This window comes from Lactuca sativa, chromosome 4 (genome assembly GCF_002870075.4).
Source record: "Lactuca sativa cultivar Salinas chromosome 4, Lsat_Salinas_v11, whole genome shotgun sequence".
Lineage (NCBI taxonomy): Eukaryota > Viridiplantae > Streptophyta > Magnoliopsida > Asterales > Asteraceae > Lactuca > Lactuca sativa.
The window spans coordinates 52,998,927-53,011,575 of NC_056626.2; the positions used below are offsets into that span (position 1 = coordinate 52,998,927).

Below are 12,649 nucleotides of genomic sequence, written 5' to 3' on the forward strand. Positions count from 1 at the left end.
AAGTGAAACGCAGATGATCAAGATATATGCCTGGCGTACTAAAATTATGCCCACCGTAGTGGATTGAGTTCCAAAACCCTAATTTTTAGGGTTGGCTCACTATTTAAGCACCTTAACTTCCAAGTGCGAGTCTCCCTTTTATCCTCAATTTCCTTAAACCCTAATTTTTAGTGGTAGCTTCATCTAAGAGTGTTGTGAGCCTTGTATGTGCATTTTTGTGGACTTTAGTGTATTCAGGAAGTGGTAACTTGGTGTAAGGTGGTGGTTCAAGGAAAGGCTTGTGGATCTGGACTCCTTGCTACATTTTCGGCTCATTAAAGGTAAAAAGTTCTTAGCATGATTATTAGAAGTTGACATCTATGATTATATGGGTCTTGGTTCCATTTTGACCTCATGGGCTAGGTCTAATGGTTGGAGACCACTCTAGAAGCTTTGAGTTGCCACTCTTAGCAAATCTGAGGTTATAAGTTTATAAAAATGCTTGCTTGATGCTTATATAAGGTCCATGCATGTTTTTATTGGGTTTTAATGGATTAAAATGGTTATTGGGACCCATTGGGTAATGCAAATGAATAAAGGTGCCGACTTTATGCATTAAGAGTTTTAGTTGGAGGTTCCCTAAAGTTTAGACGCAAAGTGCTTAATCAATAAGTCATAAATTGAGTTTGGAGGATCTGCAGTTACGCCCCGCGTAACTAGAGGTACGCCCATCATACCTCCTCTTTGGTCGCGATCCAGATTCCTCGAGTACGCCCAACGTAAGCTGAACGTACGCCCCGCGTTCGTGGTTCTGTGGGCCTTTAGGCTTGTTTCATGTTTGGGCTTCAGATTTGGGTACGGTTTTATGTGTTGGGATTTTGGTCAGAGTAATTTTAGAGTTTTGGGACTTTTGGACATGTCTAGTTGGGCCAAGATTTTGTATTGGGCCTTGGTGGGCCCAATTGTTTTGGACTTTAGTAGGCCCAAATGAATATATTTAGGATAAATACCCAATTCGTTGTTAAATGTTTAAAATGTATTTTAGAAACCTGATAGCTTGAAAACAACATTTCATGTTTGTACCATAAAATTTGTCAAAAATTATTTTGTTAGATAAATGGAGGAATGATGAATTTCAAAAGGTTCTTACAAAATTATAGTCAGATAGCATTATACCAAAAGCCTAAAAAAATCTATCACATGCTTGTAAGATCTATTAAATATCCATTCATCTCAACACTTGTTAAAAATTTCTAATTTGAAATATTCAAGTAGGAATTCATTAGCTAAAATTAACTGCAAAAAAATGAAAGAATTATAAGAATGAAGTACGGTTCATACAAATATTTCAAATTGAAGTCAACATGCTATAGTATCGTAATTAATGATACAACATAATAATGTAGTATGTAATGTAATTGATCATAAAACACATAATGCAAACATTTCTAAGAAAAATACTCTGATCCAATGATCGTTTCTTGAGTACAACCAGTTACCACACATCAATAAGAGCAGTCAATATTGTTCAAAGAGACATCTCTAACCTTTTGTGTTCAAAAAAACTTTTTTTGACACTATTATAGTAATGATCATATTCTAGAAACAGATATACGAGAAGCCAATATTTTCTTTTGTACAACCCATTTTCTGCAAGCTTAGAAGAAGATATCTAAACCAAACTATGTTAAATAGACCTCCAACATTATGTGTTTGAAGAAGTAAAAAAGTTATTTTTAACAAAACTATGGTAAATTTAATAAAAGTAGTCAACATTGCATTATTTTTCACTAATTGTCACTGATATTTTGGAAGTATACTCATATTCTTAAAGAAGAATTTAGTCATGAGAAGAGGTGATACATCTAACTCTTTTTTCATTTAGGACTTTCATCAAACAGGTAGAATGCATGTAAAGTTTAAATGAATTTGTTGAATAACAATAATTACTTTTTACACACCTTATCAATTTTACAAAACATATTGCTTGAAAAGTATTGAAATCAAACCTTAAAAGTGCTCAAAGTCAAACCTTGACAAATTGTAAAAACCATAAATTTGATAAATAGAAATCGAATATTGAAAGTGTTCAAGATAGATCTAAAACAACTAAACAAATGTGATTTGATGAAGAATTGTTGAAATTGAAGATCAAAGAAGAAAAACTAACACTTTTTGTTGAAATGGATGATCATGGTGCTAAAAAACGATTAGATTTTGATGGTGATATATGTGATTTGATGAAGTATAATGTTGAAAATAACCTCTATCTGATGATCACCCCCAGATGTCGATGGATGAATATCAACCCCAATCAATCCGATTATCAATTGCAGACGTAGAAGAATGAAGAAGATGAACTCGAAAAACACAAAAATCATGAATTTAGAAACTATGATGTAGATATGATACGATCATTCTTCGATCAATCAATCTAAAAAATCAGAGGATGATATGGTTGAAATAAGTGAAGATTTAAGGAGATTGAAGATTGATTACATGGGAAGATTAAGGAATATTGATCACATATGAGCGATAATCTTGGTAGAAGAATCGAAGTAGATGAAAAGATGTTCTTAAAGATGACGTGAAAATGACGCTAATTGTGTATCAGATCTGGTAGTGAAGTTATATTTAAATTAGTGACTAATCTGCCCCTAATTAACTAATCAGTTAGATTAATTAGTATTAATTCGTTTCTTTTATAAGCCACAATATCAAATTTGATGAAAGACTAAGATTTGGTCCTCATGTCTCACAAAATATAGATTGTCTCAAATGAACTTTTATATATATATATATATATATATATATATATATATATATATATATATATATATATATATATATATTAAATATTGTTCTATCTTTTATTACTATGCGTCTTTCATTTTATAATAAAATAAAGAGATGTAAACTATATTATTTTTTATTTAATTTGACTATGTTTTGATTTAGTAAATAAAAAAATAATAAAACAAATAAAATAAAATGATAGTATTTGATTCTCTTATATATATATTCTTACAAATTTGTTGAACGGATAATAAATCAAGGAGTGGAGAGAAGACCACATGTTAATGATTAATAGGAAAAAAAGAATAAAAATGAAAGAATATAATGCAAATGCGCGTTTCATGTGAATTCCTTTTTCACGTTGTCCTTTCAAACACACGGCATTCACGTTCTCATCACGTGTCTATTAACTCACTCGTCACACGTCCCGTCACACGTCCCACCACCACGTGCCTTTCACCTTACTTCACCCACCTCATTCAATTTTTTATTTTTATTTTTATTTCCCTTTGATAATTATTACCACATTTTATTATGCACTATTGACTATTCTAAAAGTCCAAAGCAATCATGTATATTTTTAAGCTTATTTTTTCATCCTATTTTTATTGACAAATTTTAACCGAATATATAAAGTTTAACAAAATACAACACATAAATCGGGATATGCTAGTCACAGAATCTCAACCTTACCCAACATTTAAACCTTGCTGAAAATATCAAGATTTTCTTTTTAATTGTTATTTTTATAGAAAATCAAATCAAGATTTGCCATGGCAAATCAAAAAATATACGTATTATACTAATTTCTAAAAACAAATGAAATAAATTTATTTACCAATTTTATAACGTAGATATTAGTTTGTTTGATTTTGGGTGTATTCTTACTTTAATGTCTCCATGTATGGGGTAGAAGGGCGACGTTTGTTTCGTGATTCCTAAACCATCAAACATTTCCTTAAATCGCAACACCCTATCATGCATAAAACATGTTCCCCGTTAAATTTAAATTACTTATTTTATTTTTGAAAAATCCCCTTCATAAAATTACATAAAAATCTATATAAAATTAAAATATGAAAGATAAAGACTTATCCAAACCCATGTTCGGTATGAGATATATACAACAAATCTTACTTCTAAAACAAAATACCATATATATATATTTTCATTACTATTTAAATTATTAATTGTACTAATAAATTTAGCAAAAGGAATTATTATAAATACTTTTTAACATTTTCTATTTGTTAAGTCTATGGTACTTAAACAAAAGCTAGGGGAATTAGAATATTGGTTGTGATGGGACCGACGTTTTTGCTCTTCCTTAGATTCTACTCAATTAAGAGGGACCTATTATAATTTAATGACTAAGTTAATTGTCCCCTGTGATTTATCTCAAAACACATTTTAAAACCATATTACACTAAAAATTTCATAATAATAATAATAATAATAATAATAATAATATCTTCAAAAAAACTACAAGCTAAAAGCCGTTCACCTAAATTTATATATTAGTTTTCTTGGCTTTTACATTTATAAACATTAATTTATTTTATATGACTTACCAAAACAGCATCATTGATCGAAAGCAATTTTGATTAATCCTAGGTACTATTTTGGTGGTTTAGGGACCCACATGTCAACTTACTTTGATCTTTATAAGCAATCAAAAATTTTAATCACCTGAGATAGATAAAACTGTGATATTATAAAGATGAGTAGATAACTACTGAAATGAAGAAAACATACTAAAAAAGTAACATTAGGCCAAAAATGTTATCGAGTAAGAATTAGTAATTAATTATTAAGTAGTAGTCACTATTTTGGCATGAGAAAAGCACAAGTTGCATGTTATGTGACTTTGGTCCAAATAATTGATGCCAACAAAATGTACCCAACAACATGCTTTTCAATCTTATTAAACAAACCTTCACAAGATTTCTGCCTACTCTTTTCAATTTAAATTATAAAAATAAGTATAATATTTAACTTGTTTGATAATTTATATATTCATCTTATGAAATAATATTCTTTAGGAAATAATATTATAATTAATTGTATATAAATATAATTGTTATACCCCATAGTCGTAAAAGTAAGAAATAACAATATGTCTTTATTTAATATTTTACTTTTAAAATCAAATTTGATAATAAAAAATATAGTAAAAAATTATAATAAAAAAATCAGCAGAAATGCCTTACGTTTCTTGTTTCAAATCTTAAAGTATATACAATTAAATGGATGTTTATTACTATTATAAATAAATTATAATAGAGAGAAATAACAAAAGGGCCCAATGAATATAATAAACTTAACCATGGTTAACTTGTTCAACCCCCCTTGTGAACGACGTGCCGCAGTTTAGATTAAGGAGCAGCACAAACAAACCAGTAGCCAAGGCCTTTACATCTCCATCTTCTTTCTCTTTCTCTCTCTCAAAATAAAAATAAAAAACTTGTCTCCTTCTCTGAAATATCCACAGTTTTGCTGCCATTAGAGGAAGAATTTTCCGCTTTTCTTATTGGGCCAACGGTGTGTGTTTCTTTGTACGAGCTTATCTTTTGAATTTTGTGCTCCGAAATCCGAATCTTACGTATTTTGTGGTCTTTTTCGTTATTGATTTAAGAATTTTAGATTCTGAGGTATCTGAATTTGGGAGTTATTAGGAATTGGGTATGTGAAAATTCGATTTAGTTTGACTAAATAAACTGCTGATGAAATGGGTCAATTTTGGGATTGTTTTCTGTTGTTTAGTTGAAATTCGTAGTTGAAAATTTGTGGGTTTGGTTTTGTGTTTTGTTGTTGGGGTACATAGGATTTGAATAACTGTTCTGGGTTTGAAAGTTTTCGATATGAAAACGGAAGCGAATATGGGAGGTGAGAGTTGGAACGATGAAGATAAAGCCATTGTTGCTGCTGTTTTAGGGTCTAGAGCGTTTGATTACTTGATTTCAAGCTCTGTTTCTAATGAATGCTCATTAACTTCGTTAGCAAATGACGAGAATCTGCAACATAAGCTCTCAGATCTTGTAGACCGACCAAATTCTGGTAATTTTAGCTGGAATTACGCAATATTTTGGCAAATCTCGAGGTCGAAAACAGGGGATTTGGTTCTTGGATGGGGGGATGGATCTTGTAGAGAGCCTAAAGAAGGAGAAGAATTTGAAATCGCTCGAATTCTGAGTTTCCGATTGGAAGATGATAATCAACAGAGGATTAGGAAAAAAGTTCTTCAGAAAATTCATGTTCTGTTTGGTGGTTTAGATGAAGATAGTTATGCTTTTGGATTGGATAGGGTTACTGATACTGAAATGTTCTTCTTAATCTCCATGTATTTCTCGTTTCGAAAAGGTGAAGGAGGTCCCGGCAGATGTTTCTCCTCCGGCCACCACGTCTGGATCTCCGACGCATTAAATTCAACTTCCGATTACTGCTTTCGATCTCATCTCGCTAAATCTGCCGGCATTCAAACCGTTGTTTTGGTTCCGACTGACGTCGGTGTTGTCGAGGTTGGATCCATTCGTTCGATACCGGAAAACCCCAAGCTTTTACAATCAATCCGATCTTCGTTTTCCGTCGCTTCAGTAGCTACACCACTTCCAGTCAACAAACGACCCACCACCAATGCCTCCGATCGACCCGTCAGGGTATCCAAAATTTTCGGACATGATCTCAGTTCAACTTTAAACCAGCCACAATTCCGGGAAAAGCTCGCCGTTAGGAAGCCGGAGGAAACGCGGCTTCCGTTTTCAAATTGGGCCCAGTTCAACAACACTCCTCAAAAGCCAACACCACAGTTACAAATCGATTTCTCCGGCATTACATCTCCACCGGTTAGCCGGGAGTCGAAAATCTCCGACGAAACTCCGGCGAGAGACGAAAGAGAAGCCATAACCACCATTCTGGACGAAAAACGTCCTAGAAAACGTGGCCGGAAACCCGCTAACGGAAGAGAAGAACCACTGAATCACGTGGAAGCAGAAAGACAGAGGAGAGAGAAACTGAACCAGAGATTTTACGCTTTACGAGCAGTGGTGCCCAACATTTCAAAAATGGACAAAGCTTCATTATTAGGCGACGCAATCACATACATAACCGATCTTCAAAAAAAGGTGAAAGAGATGGAATCCGAACGACAATCAGGATCTCGTTTGGAGAAAATCGAAGTTCAAGCAGCTCTAGATGAAGTAATCGTAAAGGTAACCTCCCCTTTAGAAACCCACCCTATATCTAAAGTCATTCAAACCTTCGAAGAATCAAAGATCAAAATCATGGAATCTAAGATGACTGCAAGAAACGACATGGTCTTCCATACCTTCGTTGTCAAATCTCAAGGCCCTGAACAATCAACCAAAGAGAAGTTGATCTCTGCGTTTTCAAGAGAAACAAACTCGTCTTTACATCCATCTCCATGAAAGATGAAACCAAGGTAAAAAAAAAAAGTTAAAAAAGCAAAAAAAAAGCAAGTTTTATATGCTACCAATTGATCTTGGATGTGTAGAGCAGGTAAAAACACTTAGAAACGCTTTTGCGAATGTCCCTTTTTACGGTTTTATATACAGTTTTATCAAGGTTAAGTGTAGAAAAATAACATGTATGCGGATATTTTTAGATTCGTATGATCGTTTCTTGTGGAATATAATTGGTCGTGAATGTTTGATGTTATGTTGCAATTGTGATCCCCTAAATGTGTAGACCGCAATTGGTATTAGCTAGTATCCTAATAGATATTGTCAGCCATCTAGCAGACTGATGTTACTAACAGTGTACTATTGTGTACTAACTGTCTAGGTTTTGTTAGACAACCTGGATACTTATGTGGTCAGTCTAACATATTTATACAGACCGTTAAAATAAATCGATCCATGAGTCGTTATGATACCGACTCTTTGGAAATGATAAGGAAACTATGATATTTTGATGTAAAAGTGGAATTTCTTATTAGGGTGAAAGAATGTCCGATATAAGGTGGTGTTGATCGTAAAGTGAAAAGTGTCACATGCCTAAAATGCTTACCTCTCAATAAAGCAACTATGATCCTCCTTAACAAAAATTTATTTGTATTTTAGGTTAAATTTTTAATCATACACAATTCATCATTATTTTGTTATATTATATTATACATATTAATGATAAATAAATATGTGATGTTTTTGTGGTGGAATTGAATAATGGGGGAAAAGCGTGAAAACCGATAATATTTGGGAAAATATTTAGGAGTCCACTAATGGAAAACATGTATAAATGCAAAAACGTGCTAACAAAATAGGGACCATTAGTCTTTGATTCCCTTTTGCCTTTTGGCTTTTGCTTTGCTTTTTTCTTTTCTTTTTCATACCACATGCTAAACCTTCCTACCTCGTGATCTCAATTTACAAGAATACCCATATGACCATATCATTCCAAATGATTAATGAATGCAATTTTTTAATAATCTACAAATTCAATACTTAATAAAAAACATATTTTTCAAGCAGTTTTTATATTTTATATGGACATATTTTCGAAATAAATATGCAATGCTCTACATGAGAAGTGTTATAATTAAATAACAGACCACGGGGCTCAAAAATCAAAATGATTATTTCTATTTGGAAACAGATAAGTTGTTTAGCAAATATTCCCTTATTTAGTTTAAAATTTATATAACGAAAACTCTTAAACATTATTTTGAAGTATATATCTTCTTAAGCTAGAGATTGAGCCAAAACATTTTTCTTTTACATGTAATTTGTCATTAGAGTATCTACAAATTTGTTCCTATACTTCTTGCTGTAAGTAAATTGTTATCATGACTAGAGATGAACTTTTTAACCGAAAAACTAAACTAGAATTGGTTGCAACCAGTTAGTTGTTTTCGGTTCTGTTCTTAGTTCTTCCAATTCATTATTTTTCGGTTTTCAGTTATTTTGGTTTCGGTCAGGTTCAGGTCAGTTCCGATACCAGGTTAGTTTCGATACCGAACGCCTTATTAGATAACACATTTTCTAATAGAACCAAACCATAACCGAAAACGATTGAAACCCGTTAGTAGTATCCGGTCTAATTCTCGGTTCCCCATACTATCGGTAATCGATCTTCGGTTTATTCCAGAGCCGGCTACATCCCTAATCACGACTATGTCTCTCTCTCTCTGATGTGATATGTTTGTGTCGATATGTATTTATTTCATGATCTTATACGTAAGCGCCTAAATTTAAAAGAGGGGAAAGGGAGGTGGGTGGGGGGGGGGGGGGGGGTGTTTGGAGGGGAAGTTGCTAAAACATATAAATAATATCAATAAAATCATTACAAGGTAGAAATAAGATTTAAGTTTATATTTACTTCTATTCACTAATCACTATCCAAAAGAATGAGGATAAAATAATCTACCAAATAAATTAGTGTTTTTATGCTTCCACAACATCAAAAACGTAGAAATAATAACCATGTCAAAGAAATTTTTTTCCGTTATGTTTAGACTGTGTTTTGCGCGTCACAACTACTCTATTTTTCGAGTTTTTTTAAATTGTCATGTTTGGCAAACCAAAATAGTTTATAAGCTAGTTTTTTAAAAAACTACTTAGAGTAGTTTTTCAAAAGATTTTTAAATATACCCTTAGTTAGTTATATAAAACATATTATTTTAAATGTCATTTTATATCTTTCAGCTAGTCTTACAAAACATCATTTTTTATCAGTTAACTTTTCATATAACAGTTAGCTTTTGAGCTATTAGTTAGTTTTTCATCTAGTATGTCAAACATAGTTTTAGAGGTAAAGTAGCATGCCACGTAAGCCAATTAGCAACTACAGAATAAGAGGGGATATCATACTCCTACCACCGAGAAATAAGCGACCAAGTCGTGAAGCTAAAGGAAAAGTGATCAAAACAAGATCAATTGTCTGTTATGTGATTCACTATAAGAACCTGAAATTTAGAAAAAGTTAAATTTTAGTCAAATATTGACCAAAAAGACAAAATGATTAATTATGAGAAAGAGATGGGAATATGAAGTTGTGACTTCATGAAAATGGACCAAAAGAGTTTAAGTCACTTAGAAGATGTTAGATGAGTAAGTTCAAGAGAAAGAATGCATGAGAATATGTATTTTTGGTCAAAAGTGGAAAATGAGAATTTTATGTTTTTAGGCTAACTTTGTAACTTAACAGATTAAGACTCATATTAAGTCATTGAGGTATGACTTAACAGATTTGTAGAGTATATTCCCACATTCATGTGAATATAAAGAACATTGAAAATGGGTTAGTAACGAAGGAGATATAAGGGATTGGAGATTGAAGAAAAATTATCCCAAGGTTGGAATGGAATCGGTCAAGGGTTGCTGTCAAGACCGAAACCACAATGCAGTGGGTGAATTTCCACGGCACGACGAGTAATCTCCGTAAGAAGGAACGGAAATGTGCTTTTCCCCACGGCGCGACATATGGGTGCGGCGACATGGTGGCTAAAGTATGATGCCTTTGAGAAAGAATACCACGTTATGGAAAGTAGATGGTCACGACGTGGAAATTAAATGGCAACCATTAATCCCAAGTCAAAAGTTCATCGTGGTGCAGTGATTAGAAAACTGCGATGTGGTGTTGCACAGGTTAATCTCCCTTGATCACCCTCATTCTTGCCAAAACACCCCCATTCCTTAGAGGGGAGAGCTCCAAAGATTAGGAGGATGAAGGTGGGTCAAGTGGCGGTCTAAGGTGCTAGATAAAGGGTTAGATATCAAAAGCTTATGAGGTAATAATCTACTTGATCTTTAAGCATTTAGGGCTTTAATGGTGATTAATAGGATTGAGTTAGATATGAATGATTACTCTTAAGAAGCTTGTCAATTGATGTCATCAGTAGTGTTTAGAAGCTTTGAACAAGATTTATGTGTGATTTAAATGGTGAAAATACTATGTGTGAAGTTAGGGTTTGAAACCTTAAACTAGCAATTATGTTAACTGATGCATTAGATATTAGAATGTGATGAATTAAGTATTATTGGATGCTTAATTCATTGAATATATTGAATTTAGAAGTAAAGAATGAAATGTTAGAATTATGATCAATTAAGTGATCATTTTGACATTAAGAAGTAGATAAGCTCTAAATAGGCTAAGGAAAGTTTTAACGAACTTGAAATGTTAAATGAATAGGCCTTGAGCAACAAGATGAGCCAAAATGCATCAATTGAAGAAAAGAGCCAAGAATGGTAGTTAGTCCTCACTAACTAACAAGGTGAGTTATAACTCCCTCTCTCTCTCTCTCTTTATATACATATATATACATATATATATATATATATATATATATATATACATATATATATATATATATATATATATATATATATATATATATATGTGTGTGTGTGTGTATGTATGTTTGTATATAAGAGTCATGTATCAGAGCATGACAAAACGGGAGAAACAAGAGGATTATATGCATTATAATCCTAAGTAAGATCATATACTTGTGGTTATACACTTAAGGTCATGTATCTGAGCATGTGTGTATAAACAAAGTATGTAGAGATGTATATAGAAAGAATATGGGTGTTATGAGTAATACCCTTAAGAGTAGATAAAGAAAGTATAAAATTATATGTATTATAATCCTATATAAGAGTAGATGGTGAGAAAAGGTATATATGGATAACTAATAGAGTTCAGATAGAGACTGATATACATAATATTATCATAAGTGTATGCATTTATGTCTAGACATAATGGTATTGTGTAGAATACTTATATGTTACTAGACATAGATAATTACTAAGTACTTAATGATTTAAGTACTAGAAGTGTAATAGAAGATCTATCAGTGAGATAAATAGATAAAATGTACGTGAGACAAGTATTGTTTGACGATTCACATAATAGAAATGTGTAGAAAGATGATTCCTTTGAGAATAAGATAGATGTTCCTTTGGAGACAAGATTATGATTCCTTCGGGAATGAGATGCAAATTCCTTTGGGGACAACAGTAAGATTCTTTTGGGAATGAGATAGAGGTTCCTTCGGGGAAAAGAGTATGATTCCTTCAGGAATGAGATGATGGTTCCCTATGGAACATACATAGATTTTCCCTTTGTGGATGCAGATAGATGATTCATGCGGGAATTAAATATTGTGTATGATTAGAACATATAGAGAAAAGGTTCCATGAGTGGAACAAGGCAATGTAGTTCTTTTAAGAACTTAGAAATAACCCATGTAGGGTTAAGAGTAAGGAATCTATGAGGGGTTCAAGAGTAAGAAGAAAGATTAAGGATCCACGAGGGGTCATAAGAGAGAGAGGTAAGATCGGATGATAATACCCAGTAGATCTAGTGGGATGTTGATTCCCTTAGAAGATAGAGAAGACCAGAGTATGTGATGTGACCGTTGGCTCTAGATAAGAATAGAGTATTGAGGCGCTAGAGATGAGAATACGGAAGAGAAAGAGTGAAGAAGAGATAGAGTAGAGAAGAGAAAGAATAGAGAATAGAGTAAGAGAGAGAGAGAGAGAGAGAGAGAGAGAGAGTTAGAGACAGAGATAAAGTATGTACATAGAATGAGATGAGACTATAAAGAGGCTACGAAAGATAGAAGAGATAGATGATTGGTAAGAATAATAGTGAGTGCTATTGGAGAAGTATAGTAGAGGATAGAGGATGATTATGAGACAATAGAATGTTGAGACATGAGGAGAGATAAAATAATAAAAATAGATGTTATTAGATGAGAAAATATTGGAAAACTATGCCATGAGAGGAAGAGTTTAAGATGTACAGTATGAAAGATATAAAGAGTAGATGAATATGAAAATGGAAAGAATATAACTCACCAACCATTTTTGTCTGTTGTTGTAGAGATGTTCCATATTTTGTAGGTTCAGGT

The 12,649-nt window shown here is 32.6% G+C and overlaps 1 protein-coding gene across 1 annotated transcript; it reads left to right on the top strand.

Annotated features, from left to right (window-relative positions):
- Positions 1–5,158: 5,158 nt before the first annotated feature.
- LOC111876770 (transcription factor MTB1) lies at positions 5,159–7,449 on the top strand. The gene has a single exon (XM_023873337.2). The coding sequence runs from the start codon at positions 5,637–5,639 to the stop codon at positions 7,197–7,199; it is 1,563 nt and encodes a 520-aa protein (XP_023729105.1). The 5' UTR covers positions 5,159–5,636; the 3' UTR covers positions 7,200–7,449.
- The last annotated feature ends 5,200 nt before the right edge of the window (positions 7,450–12,649 follow it).

Excerpts from the sequence above, each read along its gene's own strand:
- LOC111876770 (XM_023873337.2), top strand. The coding sequence starts at position 5,637 with ATGAAAACGGAAGCGAATATGGGAGGTGAGAGTTGGAACGATGAAGAT.